The sequence below is a fragment of the Onychostoma macrolepis genome, chromosome 12 (assembly GCF_012432095.1).
Source record: "Onychostoma macrolepis isolate SWU-2019 chromosome 12, ASM1243209v1, whole genome shotgun sequence".
Lineage (NCBI taxonomy): Eukaryota > Metazoa > Chordata > Actinopteri > Cypriniformes > Cyprinidae > Onychostoma > Onychostoma macrolepis.
This window is the reverse complement of record NC_081166.1, coordinates 7946027-7965918: the sequence shown is the minus strand read 5'-3', so window position 1 is coordinate 7965918 and position 19892 is coordinate 7946027. Positions and strand designations below refer to the sequence as shown.

At 37.4% G+C, this 19892-nt stretch overlaps 2 protein-coding genes across 6 annotated transcripts in view; both read right to left on the bottom strand.

Annotated features, from left to right (window-relative positions):
- cep131 (centrosomal protein 131) overlaps window positions 1-12481 on the bottom strand; it is a 30765-nt gene extending 18284 nt beyond the window's left edge. For 2 of the 3 annotated variants that reach the window (XM_058793809.1, XM_058793810.1), the window contains exons 1-12: window positions 12342-12481; window positions 11257-11451; window positions 10551-10645; window positions 8047-8158; window positions 7724-7851; window positions 2468-2572; window positions 2146-2322; window positions 1884-2001; window positions 1533-1649; window positions 860-1013; window positions 645-742; window positions 377-556 (exon numbers count right to left, since the gene is read on the bottom strand). In XM_058793809.1, the coding sequence (XP_058649792.1) occupies window positions 377-556; window positions 645-742; window positions 860-1013; window positions 1533-1649; window positions 1884-2001; window positions 2146-2322; window positions 2468-2572; window positions 7724-7851; window positions 8047-8158; window positions 10551-10645; window positions 11257-11451; window positions 12342-12434 (1572 nt within the window). In that variant the 5' untranslated portion in view covers window positions 12435-12481. The remainder of the gene's footprint in view (window positions 1-376; window positions 557-644; window positions 743-859; window positions 1014-1532; window positions 1650-1883; window positions 2002-2145; window positions 2323-2467; window positions 2573-7723; window positions 7852-8046; window positions 8159-10550; window positions 10646-11256; window positions 11452-12341) is intronic. The other variant, XM_058793811.1, reaches the window with a different exon arrangement.
- A 451-nt stretch (window positions 12482-12932) lies between these two features.
- Window positions 12933-19892, bottom strand: part of LOC131551119 (E3 ubiquitin-protein ligase rnf213-beta-like) — a 30480-nt gene continuing 23520 nt past the window's right edge. For all 3 annotated transcript variants that reach the window (XM_058793798.1, XM_058793800.1, XM_058793799.1), the window contains exons 49-63: window positions 19752-19833; window positions 19626-19660; window positions 19289-19537; window positions 18964-19129; window positions 17686-17771; window positions 17322-17558; window positions 17077-17209; window positions 16888-16971; window positions 16437-16617; window positions 15887-16088; window positions 15698-15775; window positions 15324-15521; window positions 15112-15201; window positions 14314-14489; window positions 12933-13448 (exon numbers count right to left, since the gene is read on the bottom strand). In XM_058793798.1, coding sequence (XP_058649781.1) covers window positions 13313-13448; window positions 14314-14489; window positions 15112-15201; window positions 15324-15521; window positions 15698-15775; window positions 15887-16088; window positions 16437-16617; window positions 16888-16971; window positions 17077-17209; window positions 17322-17558; window positions 17686-17771; window positions 18964-19129; window positions 19289-19537; window positions 19626-19660; window positions 19752-19833 — 2133 coding nt within the window. In that variant the 3' untranslated portion in view covers window positions 12933-13312. The remainder of the gene's footprint in view (window positions 13449-14313; window positions 14490-15111; window positions 15202-15323; window positions 15522-15697; window positions 15776-15886; window positions 16089-16436; window positions 16618-16887; window positions 16972-17076; window positions 17210-17321; window positions 17559-17685; window positions 17772-18963; window positions 19130-19288; window positions 19538-19625; window positions 19661-19751; window positions 19834-19892) is intronic.

The window sequence follows — 19892 nt, the reverse complement described above, 5'->3', positions numbered from 1 at the left end:
TCAGCAAGGATACATTAATTTATCCTAATAGAAAAATGTATCACGGTTTCTACAAACAATATGAAGCAGCACAACTGCTTTCAACTTTAAAAATAATAAGACATTTTTCTTGTGTACCAAATCAGCATGTTAGAATGATTTCTGAAAGATCATGTGACACTGCAGTGTCATGAGTGATGACTGCTGAAAACTCAAGTGTTGCCATCACAGGAATGCATTACATTTTAAAACATACTGAACTACAAAACAGTCATTTTAAATTGTAATAATGTTTTATAATATTACTGTATTTTTGATCAAATAAATGCAGCCTTTGTGAGCATAAGAAATGGTAGTGTATATATAGAAATGTATATAATAAGACAAGTCAACTCACCTCATCAATCCATGAATACTTGTCCTTCCTGTAGCTCTTGGGCTCTGATAGTCTCTCTGGTTCCTCCTCTAAGAGCTTCAGTGTGTCCAGCAAGTCATTTAGAGTGGTTTTTGACTGTGCCCTGCTCGATGATGCCCCCTGCCGCTGATCCTCCATGCTCACAGACCTCTGGAGGATCTCCTGAGGGAATGAAGTGATGTGATGAGCAAAAGTGTTTATTTTTCTCCACTGCTGGTTGAATCAGGACCAGTTTGTTGCGAGACGCTACCTGAGAACACGGAGATCCTCTGCATATAGAACCTGCGGGTGACGCAGCCCTTAGATTAGTCACATCATCCAGATCAGCCACCACGTTGACATTAGAATCTGAAGAACAAATGCCAAACCTTGTGACTAATTAAAATGGATTTTTATGACTTAAGGGGTGAAACGTGACTACAATATGTTTTCTGAGTTTGATCAGAGACCCAGAATAGTGCACACCTGTGTTCTTAGCCTTGACGTTAGTGGGAGAAGTGGGTGAACTCTTGGTGAGCTTTTTACGCCCCACTTTCCCAGCATGTCTTAGTGCCTCTACCTCCTCCTCTGCGATCTGCTGTACCTCTGCAGCACGTTGGGCTCTTTTCTGTTGAAGCTCCTGTTTTGAATGCACAATGATGCACCAGTAAGTCAGAAAACAATGCGTTAGCCAACACAAACTACAACAGCAGCGCAAACTACACTACCGTTCAAATGTTTAGGGTTAGTAAGAGTTTTTAAATTCTTTTGAAAGGATCTCTTATGCTCACTAATGCTGAATTTATTTGATCAAAAAAAAAGTAATATTGTGAAATATTACTACAATTCAAAATAACTTTTTTTATATGAATATATTTTAAAATGTAATTTTTTCCTGTGACATCATTCTAATATTTTGATTTGGTGCTCACAACATTATTCAAAATTATTATAAATGTTGAAAACGGCTGTGCTGCTTTGAGGAATAGAAACATTTTTGTAACATTGTAAATGTCTTTACTGTAATTTTTGACAAATTTAATGCATCCGTGCTGAATAAAAGTATCACCTTCCTTAAAAACATAATATTTTACTGACCCCAAACTTTTTAACCATAGTGTATATTAGTTTTGTATACAAGTTCTGAACCCTACTGTACCTGTATGGCGGTAAGCCGAGCCAGACGAGCTTTCTCTTCCCTGATGCGCTTTCGATCATCTTCTTTCTTCTTCAGTGATTCAGTGGTTTTCTCCTCCTCTGCTCTCTGCTCCCTCTCCTATGGAAAATACACCAAATCACCCATAAGAATGGGAGCGATACCTTTGAACAGACAATAACAATATCCACTGCAGGACAGTCGCCTATGCTGGTAGATACTGTAACAACATCACCTGGAAGCAAAAATAATCTTTCTACATTGAAGGGCACTTTTAATTCAAATATTAATATATTATATTTTATGATTAAATATTAAATTTATTTTCAGACCTCCTTGGGTGAAATAGATTACCTTCTTTTTGGATGCGAGAAGGTGTTTGATTGAATTCTCATTGGCTCTCTTTCTGTTGGCTTGGCGACGATACCAACGCTGGATGGTAATAGCAGCATGGTTCACCTGCTGAATATACCTGTAAACATTTTTGCAAATGTTTAACCATATACAAAGGCCATTTAGAAAGAGTTTGAAATGTCTCAAAAGGTCAATCAAACATTTGCACAGAGATGATCACAACTAGGGTGGAAACCGCTTAGGGCTGGAAAACACTGCTGACCTTTCGGCCTCCTCTTCCGTCACCTCTCGTCTGCGTGGCTGACCTGGGCTTCGGGGGCTAAGGGGGGCATTGTTGTTGGAGCTTGATGACGCGGAGGAGAAGTTCTTCTGAGACTTAGTAAGAGAACAGCTCACATCCAGAGTCACATCATCATTTACGGTGGCTTTGATTATGTTACTGTTAAAACAGAGAGAGGGCGAATACTGTAAGTGAGTGTGCCTGGAAACAGCATACTCAAGCAAAATAGAGCCTTATTTAGAGGACTTATGTCTAAGATTAGTTCACACAGCTGTGCAATCATTCAACATCATAATGAACCTACTTGAAGGAGGGTTTCTGATTGGAGCTCTTGGGAGTGAGGGGTTTCTCTGAGTGGTTATTATGGAGGATGGTGGTCACAGAGTTTCCCACAGCAGCTTTATTGCTCCTGAAAGCCAATGCAAATACATTCTAGATATTCAAATACATTTTTTACAAAAAATAACAAATATATTAATAAAATCAATATAATATAATATAATATAATATAATATAATATATATATACACAGTGAGGAAAATAAGTATTTGAACACCCTGCTATTTTGCAAGTTCTCCCACTTAGAAATCATGGAGGGGTCTGAAATTGTCATTGTAGGTGCATGTCCAGAGACATAATCTAAAAAAAAAAAATCCAGAAATCACAACGTATGATTTTTTAACTATTTATTTGTATGATACAGCTGCAAATAAGTATTTGAACACCTGAGAAAATCAATGTTAATATTTGGTACAGTAGCCTTTGTTTGCAATTACAGAGGTCAAACGCTTTCCTGTAGTTTTTCACCAGGTTTGCACACACTGCAGGAGGGATTTTGGCCCACCTCCACACAGATCTTCTCTAGATCAGTCAGGTTTCTGGCCTGTTGCTGAGAAACACGGAGTTTGAGCTCCTCCAAAGATTCTCTATTGGGTTTAGGTCTGAGACTGGCTAGGCCACGCCAGAACCTTGATATGCTTCTTACAGAGCCACTCCTTGGTTATCCTGGCTGTGTGCTTCGGGTCATTGTCATGTTGGAAGACCCAGCCTCGACCCATCTTCAATGCTCTAACTGAGGGAAGGAGGTTGTTCCCCAAAATCTCGCAATACATGGCCCCAGTCATCCTCTCCTTAATACAGTGCAGTCGCCCTGTCCCATGTGCAGAAAAACACCCCAAAGCATGATGCTACCACCCCATGCTTCACAGTAGGGATGGTGTTCTTGGGATGGTACTCATCATTCTTCTTCCTCCAAACACGTTTAGTGGAATTATGACCAAAAGTTCTATTTTGGTCTCATCTGACCACATGACTTTCTCCCATGACTCCTCTGGATCATCCAAATGGTCATTGGCAAACTTAAGTCGGGCTGGACATGTGCTGGTTTAAGCAGGGGAACCTTCCGTGCCATGCATGATTTCAAACCAAGATGTCTTAGTGTATTACCAACAGTAACCTTGGAAACGGTGGTCCCAGCTCTTTTCAGGTCATTGACCAGCTCCTCCTGTAGTTCTGGGCTGATTTCTCACCTTTCTTAGGATCATTGAGACCCCACGAGGTGAGATCTTGCATGGAGCCCCAGTCCGAGGGAGATTGACAGTCATGTTTAGCTTCTTCCATTTTCTAATGATTGCTCCAACAGTGGACCTTTTTCACCAAGCTGCTTGGCAATTTCCCGTAGCCCTTTCCAGCCTTGTGGAGGTGTACAATTTTGTCTCTAGTGTCTTTGGACAGCTCTTTGGTCTTGGCCATGTTAGTAGTTGGATTCTTACTGATTGTATGGGGTGGACAGGTGTCTTTATGCAGCTAACGACCTCAAACAGGTGCATCTAATTTAGGATAATAAATGGAGTGGAGGTGGACATTTTAAAGGCAGACTAACAGGTCTTTGAGGGTCAGAATTCTAACTGATAGACAGGTGTTCAAATACTTATTTGCAGCTGTATCATACAAATAAATAGTTAAAAAATCATACATTGATTTTTTTAGATTATGTCTCTCACAGTGGACATGCACCTACGATGACAATTTCAGACCCCTCCATGATTTCTAAGCGGGAGAACTTGCAAAATAGCAGGGTGTTCAAATACTTATTTTCCTCACTGTATATATATTAGGGGTGTCATCATAGATTAGGATTTTAGGATTTTCACAGTCGAATCGGAATTTTCGAATCTTGCCGATAGTCGACTGATAGTCGAATCATGTTTGGGGGCGGGGGAAAATACATTATCAAGAGTCAAGTCAGACATTCAACAGTCATAAATACTGACATTAACACACAGGGAAAATGTGTAATGGATGCCTTGCAGATACAAACGGGGTGAATAATGTTTTGTATTTTGATTAAAAGATAGTTAACATTAAACGTCAGCAAAACCCTAAGAATTCACAACATTTTTACAATAATGCTCTCATTATAATGTTATGTATATAACGCACGCGCTGAATGACCAGTAGAATTAATCATTTGATAGAAGGTTTATAATCAATGGGATTTAACTCATTTATCTCATATAGAATACGCTTCATTATTTATACAACATAACGTTAATATTACAAAGGCTATCTGCACAAAACGCCCTGATACATGAACGTGTCTGCGCTGCTCTGAATTAACTCCTTTTGTGGACTCGTTCTTCACGCAACAAACGTCCAGAAACACAGGAACTAAACTCTAAAAATCCACAGCGTTTTATTATAATAGTGTTCTCATTATAATGTTATGTATACAGGTGCTGGTCATATAATTAGAATATCATCAAAAAGTTGATTTATTTCACTAATTCCATTCAAAAAGTTAAACTTGTATATTATATTCATTCAATACACACAGACTGATATATTTCAAATGTTTATTTCTTTTAATTTTGATGATTAGAGCTTACAGCTCATGAAAGTCAAAAATCAGTATCTCAAAATATTAGAATATTTACATTTGAGTTTGAATAAATGACCATCCCTATAGTATAAATTCTGGGTATCTCTTGTTCTTTGAAACCACAATAATGGGGAAGACTGCTGACTTGGCAATGATCCAGAAGACGAACATTGACACCCTCCACAAAGAGGGTAAGTCACAGAGGGTCATTACTGAAAGGTGTGGCTGTTTACAGAGTGCTGTATCAAAGCATATTAAATGCAAAGTTGACTGGAAGGAAGAATTTGGGTAGGAAAAGGTGCACAAGCAACAGGGATGACCGCAAGCTTGAGAATACAGTCAAGCAAAGCCGATTCAAACACTTGTGAGAGCTTCACAAGGAGAGAACTGAAGCTGGAGTCAGTGCATCAAGAGTCACCACGCTCAGACGTCTTCAGGAAAAGGGCTACCAAGCCACTTCTGAACCAGAGACAACGTCAGAAGCATCTTACCTGGGCTGTGGAGAAAAAGAACTGGACTGTTGCTCAGTGGTCCAAAGTCCTCTTTTCAGATGAAAGTAAATTTTACATTTCATTTGGAAATCAAGGTCCCAGAGTCTGGAGGAAGAGTAGAGGGGCACAGAATCCATGTTGCTTGAAGTCCAGTGTGAAGTTTCCACAGTCAGTGATGATTTGGGCTGCCATGTCATCTGCTGGTGTTGGTCCACTGTGTTTTCTGATGTCCACAGTCAACTCAGCCATCTACCAGGAAATTTTAGAGCACTTCATGCTTCCTTCTGTTGACAAGCTTTATGGAGATGCTGCTTTCATTTTCCAGCAGGACTTGGCACCTGCCCACACTGCCAAAGGTACCAAAAGCTGGTTCAATGACCATAGTGTTGGTGTGCTTGATTGGCCAGCAAACTCGCCTGACCTGAACCCCATAGAGAATCTATGGGGTATTGTCAAGAGGAAGATGAGAGACACCAGACCCAACAATGCAGATGAGCTGAAGGCCACTATCAGAGCAACCTGGGCTCTCATAACACCTGAGCAGTGCCACAGACTGATCGACTCCATGCCACGCCGCATTGCTGCAGTAATTCAGGCAAAAGGAGCCCCAACTAAGTATTGAGTGCTGTACATGCTCATACTTTTCATTTTCATACTTTTCAGTTGGCCAAGATTTCTAAAAATGCTTTCTTTGTATTGGTCTTAAGTAATATTCTAATATTTTGAGATACTGATTTTTGACTTTCATGAGCTGTAAGCTCTAATCATCAAAATTAAAAGAAATAAACATTTGAAATATATCAGTCTGTGTGTAATGAATGAATATAATATACAAGTTTCACTTTTTGAATGGAATTAGTGAAATAAATCAACTTTTTGATGATATTCTAATTATATGACCAGCACCTGTATATGACAGTCCCAGTCATAGTCATTAATATTCTGCATAGTTGTTTGTCCTACGCGCTGAAGAGATAATCACCGTATGAAGCACTTTACTGCAGTGACTCAACCAAATGCATCTTATACGAGATAAATAATACACACAATATATATATAAACCGGCTGAAATGTTTTGAAATCACTTGTACCCTACCCGATCAAAAAAAAAAAAAAAATCCAGTCTTTCACTCTGCCTGTGTCAGTTTGAGTCTTGTTAAAGATTTAAATCCCTGCCGCCAAGATGCTTCTCTGTCGGTCACGGATTATGGAAAGTGAAACTTAAATCTATAGGGGTGGTTGGATTTATTCACGCAGGTTAAAATATTTATTTAAAGCTTTTTTCTTTTTAGATTCTTATTTACAGCATTATCATAATAGGCTGTATATTAACTTATTGGGAGAAAACTGGTAGTTCTATCAGACATTGCGCACCCCCATATAGCCAAAATGGTATGATCACAACACCCTGCGAATATTCGACTGTGAGACGAATCAGGCTCCTCGAATCGTCGACACCCCTAATATATGTATGAAGTCACCCAGGCTGCATTTATTTAATGAAAAATACAGTAAAACAGCAATATTGTGAAATATTATTAGAATAAAAAACAACTGTTTTCTATTGTAATACATTTTAAGATGCCATTTATTCCTGTGACGGCAAAACTGAATTTTCACTAGCCATTATTCCAGTGTCACGTGATCCTTTTAAAAATGATTCCAATTTGCTGATTTGATTGATTTTGAAGAAACATGTTTTAATCAAAGCTGAAAACAGTTCATTTTTGATAAATAGAAATAAAAAAATTAAAGTATTTATTTAAAATGGAAATCTTTTGTAACATTATAAATGTCTTTTACTGTCGTTTTTGATAACTTTAATGCATTCTAGCTAAATAAATGTATCATTATCTTTTTAAAAACAATCTTACTGTCCACAAACTTCTGAACAACACACTTTACAAATTCAAGAATTCAAGCTTGAACTTTTAGTTTAAAATACTCTTAAAATCATGAGACACAAATTTAGTCAAGAGTCTCTAAACGTTTGACTGGTGCTGTATATTTTAAAACCATAAAACTGAAAGCAATCTAGCGCCCTTCTCCCAACGGCATACTAATGCTTTGATTGACAAGCACAAAAAAGGCATGGTTCGTGACACTGTTCTCATGGCAACAACAGAGTTTGAAAGCTACCCATTAGGACACAGTAGTGCCTAAGCCATAGGAGAAAATGGCTTCCCACCTGTTGTTGGCAGTGAAGTTGGCAGCCAGAGAGACGCCGGCTTCCCTCTTCTTAATGCCTGTAGGAGAATCCATACTGCAGGTACTGTGAGAGCTGCTGGGCACAGGAAATGCTCTCGGCTGGTCATCCTGAAAGCAAGACATCAGTTTAAACCAATGCTACAGCAAGAGCAAGCAAAAACATCCTGAGCTCACAAGTTAAAGCTATTTTTCACAGCATAACAATCAAATGGGCAAATTACCCTTATCATGGTGTCCTACATATAATTTACAAGTATAATAAGATCCAACAACCACAACAACTGAAGAGGAGTTGGACGTTACCAGGATGTTCCAGGTAGTACGGTCTTTGCATGTCTTGGAGAGGCTGGCCAGTTTTCTACGTCCATCAGAGCTACTGTTGAACAGAGCTAGGAAGTCTTCTGTGTGGCCTTCACTGCAATCAGACGCAGAGAGAGAAAGACAGGAAGGAAAGAAAGACAGAAAGGTCAGAGTATTACACACTAAACACACATTAGGAACATATAAACACAACACTTGACCAATAACACCTAAGATAACATTCAAAAGCATGGGGTCTGAAAGATTTTAAAGGAGTCTCTTATGCTTGTCAAGGCTGCGTTTAACAAAAATATAGTAAACAGTAATATTGTGAAATATTATTATTAATATGAAATATCTGCTTTCTATTTTAATATACTTTAAAACATAATTTATTAATCCTGTGATGGCAAAGTTAAATGTTCAGCATCATTACGCCAGTCTTCAGGGTCACATGATCCTTCAGAAATCATTCTAACGCGCCGATTTGGTCCAAAGGTAACATTTTTCTTATGTTAAAAACTGAAATATATTTTTCAGCGTCCTTTTAATAATAGTTCAAAAGAACAGCATGTATTTAAAAATACATATATATTTTTGTAACTTTATAAAATGTTTTCTTTGATCAACGTAATGCATTCTTGCTGAATAAAAGTATTAAAAACAAACATTCTAATTCTAATAAATAAATAAATAAATATATTTTATACGTGCTAAAAAATTAATACTTGTGGGACGTTAGTTCAAATGCATTTTAGAAATATTAGGAATACATAGTCTGTGTTTCCCTTCTTTAAAACAAAAATAGAGGCACATCTACCTCCAGTAAAAACAACCAGACTATTTAGGCTAAATGTATCAGATGAGCATATTAAAAAAAAACAAACAAACAAAAAAAAAAAAGTTTCCTTTTCGGAGGTGACAGCAGCTGCACCGGGCTCACAGCAGAGGAATGCTTCAGCGGAGGCTGATTTTAAAGGGGCAGATGTCCATAGGCATATGGCAATCACATCCCCCTGCATTTAAATTGCATAAAATGTTTAACATGATGCTCACCCCTATGTCTGACCTAAAGCATCTGTGCTAGCAACTTCAGTATGTATATGTGAGTGTTTTGGGGTGTAAGGGGCGCCTAGTGTCAGCTGGTCCAATGAAAAGCAATTCAAGGAACTACATTCCTCCACATTTCCTCTTTTTAAGCAATTCAGAAGAGAAGAGAGGTCACGGAATGACAGTTATTAAGCACCAGAGGGAAGGGGGGAGGAGTATTAGGTCGTTCCTTCATTTAAACCCCCTTGTGGCATCCCAGGATGCAGTGGGATGGGGGGCAGAACTGGCAGCTGCCGGACAAAAGAATTTCAGCGTGCACACTTCTCCTTTCACCGAGTCCTCATTTGAGTGAAACTGGAGACCCCGGCTCCCCTCTTGACAAAGCTGAACCCAGCCCCCTCTTGCTTGGCTTGTGCTGCAGCCGCCAGGCTACAATAGCTATTGTCTGGGGAAACCCAAAATCACTCAACCCCCAGCTGTTGCTGCTTTAAGGGTATAAACCCCCCAACCTCTACATTTAGGAGGTGATCAACCAGACATACCACAGTTTGGGTGAAGTGAGTGCATGCAGGCATGTGCACTAGACATGTACGTGCACAAACATGCCATCATTACTTTAAAAAAAAAAATCATATGTTGAATAAGTTGTCAGCTAACCTCTCACACACATCCCTTGGGGACTGTCCATTCTCAAAGTCTGAATGGGACAGCTGGCACATGTTGATGCGTGAATCTCACAAAAACACATCCTTTTTCTCATAAAATCAAAAGCAAGAAATTAGAATTTACATAAAGACGATTTTTGGACCAAGATTTGCATAGGACCATTTAGGACTGAGATTTGATTTGATTATTTTCATTATAATTAAACAGATTTTCCTCTCAAGTTCTCATTACTGTATTGCAAAAAAACAAAACAAAAAAAAAACTAATTATTATTAACATTATATAAAAATATATAGTATTTCTTGTAATTTTTTAATATATTCTGATTTAAAAAAAAAAAAAAAACATTTTATTTTTGAGTTTTTCCCCCCATTGGATTCTCACCAGTGCAATACAGTATTTTTTAAACTGTATTATGGTAAATAAATATTATAATACAATGCTTTTAAAAATGTAAATCAGCATACAGAAGGTACACCATACCATACAATTTAGTTTATTATTAAATATTATTATATAACCATTAAATGTTATAGATAAAATATAACAATGATTATAAAATTTAAGGTAATGAGAATTGAGAAGAAAATATATCATAATATATCAGTATTATGAAAATAATGTCACAAAAAAAATCCTAAACATATACTAAAACTAGATATTTGTATTTATTAAGGATTTTTTTGATCGCCTGGATGTGTTCTTTACAAGTTTTGTAGGATTCACTAGCATCGACACCAAAAGAGACAAACTCAAAATGGCTTGCAAAGGAATGACAGATGGTTCTGTACCTGGGGCTTGTGTTGGCCTGCTGGTTCACCTGTGTGGTGCTGTTGGACCGACGCAGATTCTTAATTGCTCGTGAGCTTCCCAATCCAGCATCAATCTGCCAACAACAGAGAGTGCAAAGTAGTCACAATACTAGGCCAGCTGAAGACTAAAAACAGGTTTGAAATGGAGCAACTCTTATATAAAGGTGCAGTTATGACATTGGGTTAAGAGACAGCCAATGCAATTTGATGTTAATGATGTCCAAACTGCACTATAAATGGCATATTTTATTAATTTCTGTCTGTTCTTACACCAAGTTATTGCAAGGCTTCAGACAACCTGAAATGCAAAGCTTCAAAAACTACATTGTTCCACAAAAACTAGTGCGTAAGTAATGACAGAATTTATTGACTTTAAACAAAGAACAGAGTTAGTATAATGAGAGCAGAGTTGTGAAATATTCTGTTTTGCATTTGTCTAAATCTTAAAACATGAGTCTCAAAAGGTGAAGACAACAACATGCATATCAGAAAAGTTGCCTTTATGCCAAATGCAAGTCTCCAAGTGACGATGGTGGTATAGATAGTCCAATTTTATGCTTTAATTTGCATGGTTATCTCATTAATAAAGTATAACCTGCTTGTAGGACCATCACTCAATGACCTTATACAAGGGTCACTTACTACCATCTTCTTGATCATTACACAACCTTCTAGCCAGACTCACCAAAGTGTTCCGCTTCCCCCGGCCATCACTGGTCACAGACACAGATATGGATCGAGAGAAGTGTTTTCCAGCTGAAGCGCTGCTAGGTCTGCGGCCCACTGTGAGCTGAGAGCCGGTCAGGCTGAGGTCCAGAACGTCTCCAGCTGCCCCTGTCTGGACGGATGCGGATGGACTGCGAGTTGTATGCATCTTAAACTAACGAACATAGAAGAGGATTCAGTCATAAAAACTGACAAATGCACAAAAACAAGATACAACAACAGGTGATGCTGGATATTGTCAGTATTCCCAAAACTTTGTGACCAATACAGTTCCATGATTTTTCCAATTTGTAGACATTACCAAATAAGTATTTAAATTAAAAAATGGTATACACTTTATATCTACACTGATTAAATATTTTACAGCTGAGCATAACTAGAAACATTTATATTCACTATACACATTTCCATCACAGATTTCCCAGCCCAGTGTTCCATTATATTTCCAGGTTTTCTATGACCGACTTATCCTCTGGATCAGAAGCAGGGGGAAACATTAAATAATAGCAGGTCAGTATTTTATATCAGCAAAAATACTGTAGAAGATGCTGTTGAACGCCACATGCAAAGTCATCCACAGGTGTGTTTCTATGGTAACAAATTCTAAGCATCTACACTTTCCATCATATATCAAATTTCCAAAGACTTTTTGGGTTACCTAAATAGTTTACAATGTTCTTTATGTATACTGAAAATACACTACATTTAAATGAAGATATAAATAAATCCTTAATTTAACAGTCTAGGTCTTTCTATCATGATAATCTACAGTTCAAACATACAAAAACAAAGACATTTAACACCAAAGGCCTCTTTCGGCATCAACACAAAACTGATGAGGATCAATACACAATACACTGCCTTTGAGAAACATGCAAAAATATAAACAAAGATGTTTAATTTGATAGTTACTGTACGCTACCACAGGATTGCATTACATTGGTTCAGCTATGGCGAAACTGTGTTTCTTGCACCACTTCTTGCTGGCTTCACATGATAAACACGATGAATACAGCAGGATTAAACTGTCGATTCATTGCTTACCTTCTCTAAATTGTCCACATCAGATGAAGAAACAGTATTTATCCAACTAAGAGCGTCGTTATTCCCGTTCGGAGCGTGACAGTGATTTCTCATCTGTCTTCAACTCCACAGCGCAACATCTTCACATTGGCAACCAGAAAACATACAGGAACTCCGCCCATTTAGAGTTTTGATTGGCGGAGGACGGAGCGTTCTAGTGATCTAATTGGTTGCTTAGGTGTGTTTTATGGATGATGGTTGAAAGAGGCGTGATAAAAAAAGGCAAGGTTGGTAGGCTTGCTGCACCGGCGGCAGATGTGGCGTCAATTTGAGTAATTTATCTGTGATAAATAATTTAAGATGACTTCTTGTGTGAGGGAGTTTTAAAGGTGGCATACTAATTAAACGAATGATTAAAACTATTAAATATGGCAAAAATTAATTTACTTACTAAATGTTGTATTTTATGGAGTTATTTTAATTTAATTATGCAAAAAAAAAAAAGAGAACTTTACTATTGATTTCGGTTTCTGGCACAATTTTACTAAATAATTAGACAAGTTTTCATATATTTTGTATACAAAACAAATTTGTCACAATGTAAATGCACTATTGATCAATAAAACAACTTTATTTGGCCCTGATTAGTAGCGTGGAGCATATAGTGTGTTACAGCAATACAGTATTGTTTAACTAATTCTTGTTCCCTATATTTATACATTATTTATCAAATATTTATACAAATCTCTAAACAATAAAATACTCAAATTATATGAAGACATATTCAAAGTCCTAAAGAGTAAACAGATTATTTTAATCAACTGGTTTAACAATATAAAGACAAGAAAGATTTAGAGAGTTGGAATGAGTCATACATCTGTCCTATACAACAGACATGACAAAGGCAACAACATCTGACAAAAAAAATCAAAGCAGTCCAGATCTTTTCACATTTGTATAATTCATTGGTTTGGCTCATTGAGAAGATCTTTTCAGTGTTTGAAGTCCACTGCAAGCTTCCAGATTTCTGCTGCTTTAGCCAAAGTGATTTCCTCTGGAAGATTGTCTAAACCAGGAAAAGAGGTGATGTTCTTCTCCTCCAAATGGGATTCCATGGTGGACCTGATGCTATGTTGTGAATCACAGAAAGAGAAAGGAGGAAGGGTGTTCAGTGATGTGGTTTAGGATCAACAGTTAGCACTGGATTCTATTGTTCTCAGCACACGCATTCCTTTTCATTCCGACCAGCTGCCTGCTCGGTAGGTGACTAGAGCAGGGCACACTGACAGATGGGAGCCTGGAGGGGTCAAAGTGTGCCTCTCTTGGGTCTAAAAGCCCACAGGTCTCCAGGGAATGACTAGGTTTGGGAGGTCTGCATTGTTGTGATTGAAAGTGCCCGTTCTGAGGAAAAACTTAAACTCTTATGTCTCTTTGTGTTTTAGTACTTTGTACTAGGATCTTTTTAGATGTATTTGTTGTGGATGCCAGAACATTTCCTGACTTTTTATTTTGAGAATAATTACCTTGAACAATGACATTTAAGTGTATGACATGCAGGATAATCAAAGCCAGATTCAAAAGTTTTATGTTTCAGTATAGTTCAATATTAAAATGAATTATTATACAGTTCTTTAAAATACTTGACTGGAATTTGAGTACATTTTTGTGTAATGTTTCATATTACAAATTAAATCAGTATTTCATATCCATCTATTTGTTTGATATGATATTGGATATTTATCACCCTGTGAAGGTTTGAAGGTATTTTTGTAGTAATGACTGGCTCACATCAAATTATCCCATATTTACATTTAAAAAGTCAAATGTCTGACATCTATGAAAATTGGTCATTTTGACTCATTTTGCCTTTTGTGGCCATTTGCATCATAGAAACCCACCCTCACAAATGGTGAGTATAGAAGGCTGCAGTCCAGATGGCTGGAATGCTGGGTAAATAATATAAAAATGTAAAAAAAATAAGATGAATTCTTACTCCCAGTGCGGCGCAAAGCCTTCTTTAACAGTGCTGATGGTCTTGAGCTGAAGGATCTCATGTAGCTCCAAAGAGAAAACGTCGGTATCTGTGAGCCCAAGGAAAACCTTCGCCTGCTTTCTTTCCTCTGAAGCCAGTTTATCTCTGAAGTCTTCGGACAGTCGCTGGAATGGATCCTGCAAAATTGTGCATTGAAATATTTAAAGATACCTGACCAATATGTTCCAGAATGAACAATGTTCCAGAATGAAGCCTAAAAAATGTCTCAATAATGTATTGTTTAACTAAGCAATATTATCTAGCTATTCACAAAAGCCTGGGTTAAAAGTCTTTGAACTGTTGATGGCACACGCTCCCTTGTTAAAGCTTAGCATGCTCTGACCAACACTTTCCTTGGATTTACAACCCTTGTATTTCCACTCTATCGTTTAGGGTCAATCAGAGGAGGTCAACAGAGGTTAGCAATAATGGGGTCAGTTTAGTGACAGGCTAAATAACTGAACAGAAGGAGGGAGTTAGAAATTAGCTGCCTGTACAAGGAATGCGCTGCGAAAACATTTATTCTGTCTCAAGTTATTCATGCATATCCTACCATTCAAAAGTTTAGGGTGTTTTATTTATTTGAATAGAAATTTCAAAAGATAAGCTTTTATTTTAAATACGGTATATATAGTCTAGGGTAAGCAGAAGAAAACAAATGTGAGCAATTGCAATGTAATTACTTCATAGCTTAGAATGTAAAAATACTTGGTATTAATGGTATAGTATAGATGTCATAAGAGCTGAATGACAAATTACCTGTCCTTTCCTCATCATCTGTTCACTCTTCCAGCAGGTAAGGAGCTGCCAGGTGGCTGTGCACTGACTAAGCCGGTTCTCTTTTAAAGCCTGAAACCAAGATGCGTGGAATCAAATTACAGAAGCAGATAGATTATACACGCTGATAGTAGTGGCAAAATACCTGCTTGGTTAAATTTCCTTTTAGTTACTACTTCAAATGCATGCCTCACCTCAGCTATGGTGCTTGAGATGTGTTGGTCCATTTTCAAGGAGTCTGTCAGATAGGACAGCAGTAGATCTTGTGGGTGTCCACCGGTTTTACCTAGGAAACGAAGCCCAATCTCCACGGCATAAACTGCGTCACACACATCGGTGAATGAACGTAGCATTGATCTCATGGAGCTGAGCACAGAGGCCTTGAGTGGTTCCTGTAAATCAGATGAAAAAATGAGGCTTCCTTAAGAAGAAAATGTATTCAATTGAATAAACATACTTACAAATAATTATATATTATATTTCTACTGTACAGTATGTCACCATTAACCCAGAGGCATTTGCTCTGCTGAGGCTTACTGTTAGTAAACTGAACGAAATGCAAAATTACCTGAGGTATTTTGGCTCTGACCTCATTGAGGACTTCTATAAAATTCTGATGGTGTCTTCTCAGATATTTATCAGTGTCCTGCATGAAAAAAAAAAAAGAATTCTCACTGTTTAGCAACTAATGAATCTGGTCATATATTTAACACTAGTATGATAATAAGTTTTAAAATGTGTTTGAATTCAAACTCACTGTTTGAATGCGTGGTTTGCCAGCAAAAAATCGTCTGCTGAGTTCTCTCTCAATAGCCTCATGATCATAGGAGCTCACTGTTTGCTGACCCTTCTCTAGTATGTAATGACAGTTTGCTAACACCAGGGGGAGCAACTCCTTCTCTGGGTGACACTGGGCAATTTGGCTCTCAGACAGCACCGCCAATGGCACTTTATAGTCACTGTAAGAGGAAATGCAACCAATTGACATGCCTTAATAGTTATAAAAAAAAAAAATACAAAAAAAAAAAATCACAAAAATTTGAATGATTTCTGGAGGATCATGTGACACTGAAGACTGGAGTAATGTCTGTTGAAAAGTCAGCTAAAAAATTGCATTATAAAATATATTAAAATAGAAAATAGCCATTTTACATTGTTATAATATTTCACAATATTACTGTATTTTTGATCAAATAAATTCAACCTTGTTGAGCTTAAGAGACTTCAAAAGAAAAACATGAAAAATCTTACAAAACCCAAATGTTTGAACAAACCAGAAGTGTCTACACTCCTGCTCAAATACACACCTGTCTTCCTGATGACAGAGTTTTCTGGCTTCTCGCACAAGACTGTTGTGGGTCTCAGACAGAAGATCTATGATTGCGTGGAGACATGAGCCTGGCCCGTGACGACTCAAGGAGAGAAACTGCCCAGTGCTTTCTTTAGTTATGTCTTTTTCACAAAGTGTAGGATCCAAACCCAAAGCAGCTAAAATAATGGAACAATATCATACCAAACATTATAATGATCTAAGGTTATAATGACGCCTAGACTCACCTGTATTATTTAAATGTTTGATTTTATTTAAACAAAATAGTATAGAATTATAAACATTGTCTATTAAGCGGTTTATAATAGCCAGTTTAATAATTATCATGGGTTCGACTCACAGAAAACACATAATGATAAAAACTGAATGCACTGCAAGTTGCTTTGGATAAAACATCTTGCAAATTCCACAACCCTCTAACAGCTTACCGTTATTGGATATTTCCATTCTGAGTTGGTTCCACACCTTCATGAAGATCTCCACTCTTTCCGACAACAATTTCCTCTGATGGCCTATTTTCAGTAACACAAATGACAGTAATATTAAATATATACAAAAATCCATCAATAAATCAAGCAACTAGTTAATCTCCTCTAGTGAGTATAAGTATGACAGACCAGCAGGAATGCATTGCAGCAGTGAAGCGATGGTGTGGGTCTGGGTCTCAGAGCCTGGTGGAAGCACTTTCATTAGATCAGACAACAGAGCAGCAAGAGCCGGCAAATGGATCAGCTGTCTTATGCAGTGCACCTGATAAACACAATCACACACATGTGGATATACTGTAAGTTTGGGAACATGCTTAGAGACAACATGTAACAAAGACCTGGATAATTGCTTTATATGTCTTCATTGAACGAACCTTATTGATAAAAAGGGCGAGCAGGGGTGCTTGACTCTGGTTTATTTGCTGTGAAAAGCTTTCCACTGTTAGGACAGGTGATGGGCTCCAGAAGGCAGAGTGGTGGGTGGGGCAATTGGTAGGGAGATGAAGGATTTTTTGAGCACCTCCTCTCAGCACCTTCATCAGGGGACTATTAGAAAGTTGGTTATCAGCTGCAATTAGATCCTGTGCTTTTCCCAAAATCCTGTTCAAATCCTGAAAACAGATACAAAGGTTGACTTTTTACTCACTCCATTTACTTAGAAGGTTATTGGTGTTTTTCAAAGAAATGATTTAAATGTATTCCATTCTTTGCAAATGGCTCAGAAGTATCAAGACTGACCTGTAAAACAGGACTGATGACTGATTTACAGACTGTGGTCTCCCACTGCTCTCTGGACTTACGTGTTGACAGATCCACACCGGCACCTGGCGAAGAGAAAAATAACGAAAAAAAAAAAACCAAACATAGGTTTTCTGGTTGCACAGTTCATTGTGGTGTTGTTACAGTTAAAGCTGCAGTACGTAAGTTTTGCCTCTTTGTCGCCATCTCTGTTTGAAAACCTGGAACTGCAGTTATTTGTGGAATTATCTTCATTGCGTGGGTTGTACACCAGCACGGCTCCAGCGCGGATGAATCTAATGTTTTGAGGAGTGTGTCAGTCTGTCAGTCACCGCACCGGTGTGAATACTTAGTAATCACAGATTCTAGTTTACGTCTTGGAATATATGACCCAAATAAGAATTTTCACTGTTTATTATCATCTGAACAAGTAAGTAACAAGTCTGCCACGTTTGTTCTGACCAACTGTGGAAAAAAGCATTACAATAAACCGCGCTACCAATGGTAATTAAATCTAAGTCTTTAAAATACAAATCTTGGGTAATCCCAGGCTATCTACAATCAGAGGCACATTTAAAACTGGAATATAATTTAATTTCATTCACATGCGTTTCATATCCTTTCTGGATTACAATCCGCCATCAAAATAATTTTTCAACATTTAATTATTCTAGCTGCTGTGAGAAAAGGCTATAAACGATCTGTGTGATAGCCTAGTAGCCGGGTCTACTTCTTTATGTTTACAGACGTGATGTAATGACACAGCGCCATGCTTGAATTTCCCGAAAGCCTACCCATAACACTCAAATTAGAAAACATTATTAGAAGCTAACCGTTGTGAATCGGGCTAAAGTAAGATGATAGTTTTCAACACTGGCTGGTTATGTACTTGCTCAAATATTGATTTTGGATAATTTAACCAAAAAAAGTTATGGACTACAGCTTTAACTAAAACCTAACTAAAAATCTGAGCTGAAATATAATAAAATGAATATTCAATATTAATATTATATATATATATATATATATATATATATATATATATATATAAAACTACAAAAACTTATGCAACAATTAAACTGAAAATACATAAATAAAAGATAATAAAATTCAAAATATTTATAAATACCAAAAATTATATAAATAAAATAAATACTAAAAAAACAATAGATTTTGTTTACATGTAATGCTCTTCTTTGTTACTATTATATAACTAAAATGTATGCAACACTATGAAAAGTTCAAGCAGGTTTAACTTCAGTCAAGATTAAAGAATACCTGAGGTGGTCTGTAGAAACCTTTCAAAGATTAGATGAATTACAATGGCAGAGTCATCCAAGTTAAGATTTAAAGTCTTCCCAAGAACCTCCATGTCCTTCTCAAGATGTTGCCAGAGGAACTCATTGACATCATGAACATCTGGATGGATCATATTTCTGATGCCCTGTGAAAAACCAAAGCCTTTAGCCTTTTATTCTCTAACACTAGTGGCCCACTAACTGATTTTTGAGTGGTTCAAAAAAAACAAAGGGAGTTGGCATGCAAGACAACATTTATCAGCAGGTATCAAGTGAACTTTCAGGGTTCCTTCAAACTTTTTTACCTGTTGGTGGTGAATGACTCCTTGCAACATGGCCAGGTGAAGACAGAGACGGAGGACACGGGACTCTGCTGAAGTGAGATTCCTGTTTGGGGCTTCAGACCGTTTTTCAGCATGTCCCAGTATATGTCCAGGTCGTGTCATGTCAGGGATTCCATGAGTTTCAATAAAACCTTCCACTGGTTTATGGTTTTGGCCTCCTATACGGACTCCACAAGTGTCACAACGAGACAAAGCCATTGGCTTGCCACACTAAATAAGTGGAGAAAATAAATAATCATAATCAATTTCCCAGACAATAGTAGCACTTCATTTAAATAAAAATGAAAACACATCTCACCTCTCCCACAAAGCATGGATGACCCTTAGAACACACTGTAAAGTAAGGAAGAAAGACAAAATCATTTAGTCAGGTGGAATTTAAGAAAATATTTTTATTTTCACTTCATGCACAAGTCACACTCACAGTACATCTTCAAGTTTTTCTCTGTGAGCCACTGCCGGGCCTCACTGGTATGGTCATCAGGCATTGTGGGTAGGAAGGCTCCCTGAGGACAAGTAGAGAAAAAATCAGCACAATCATAAAATCAACCGAAATCACTCCAAA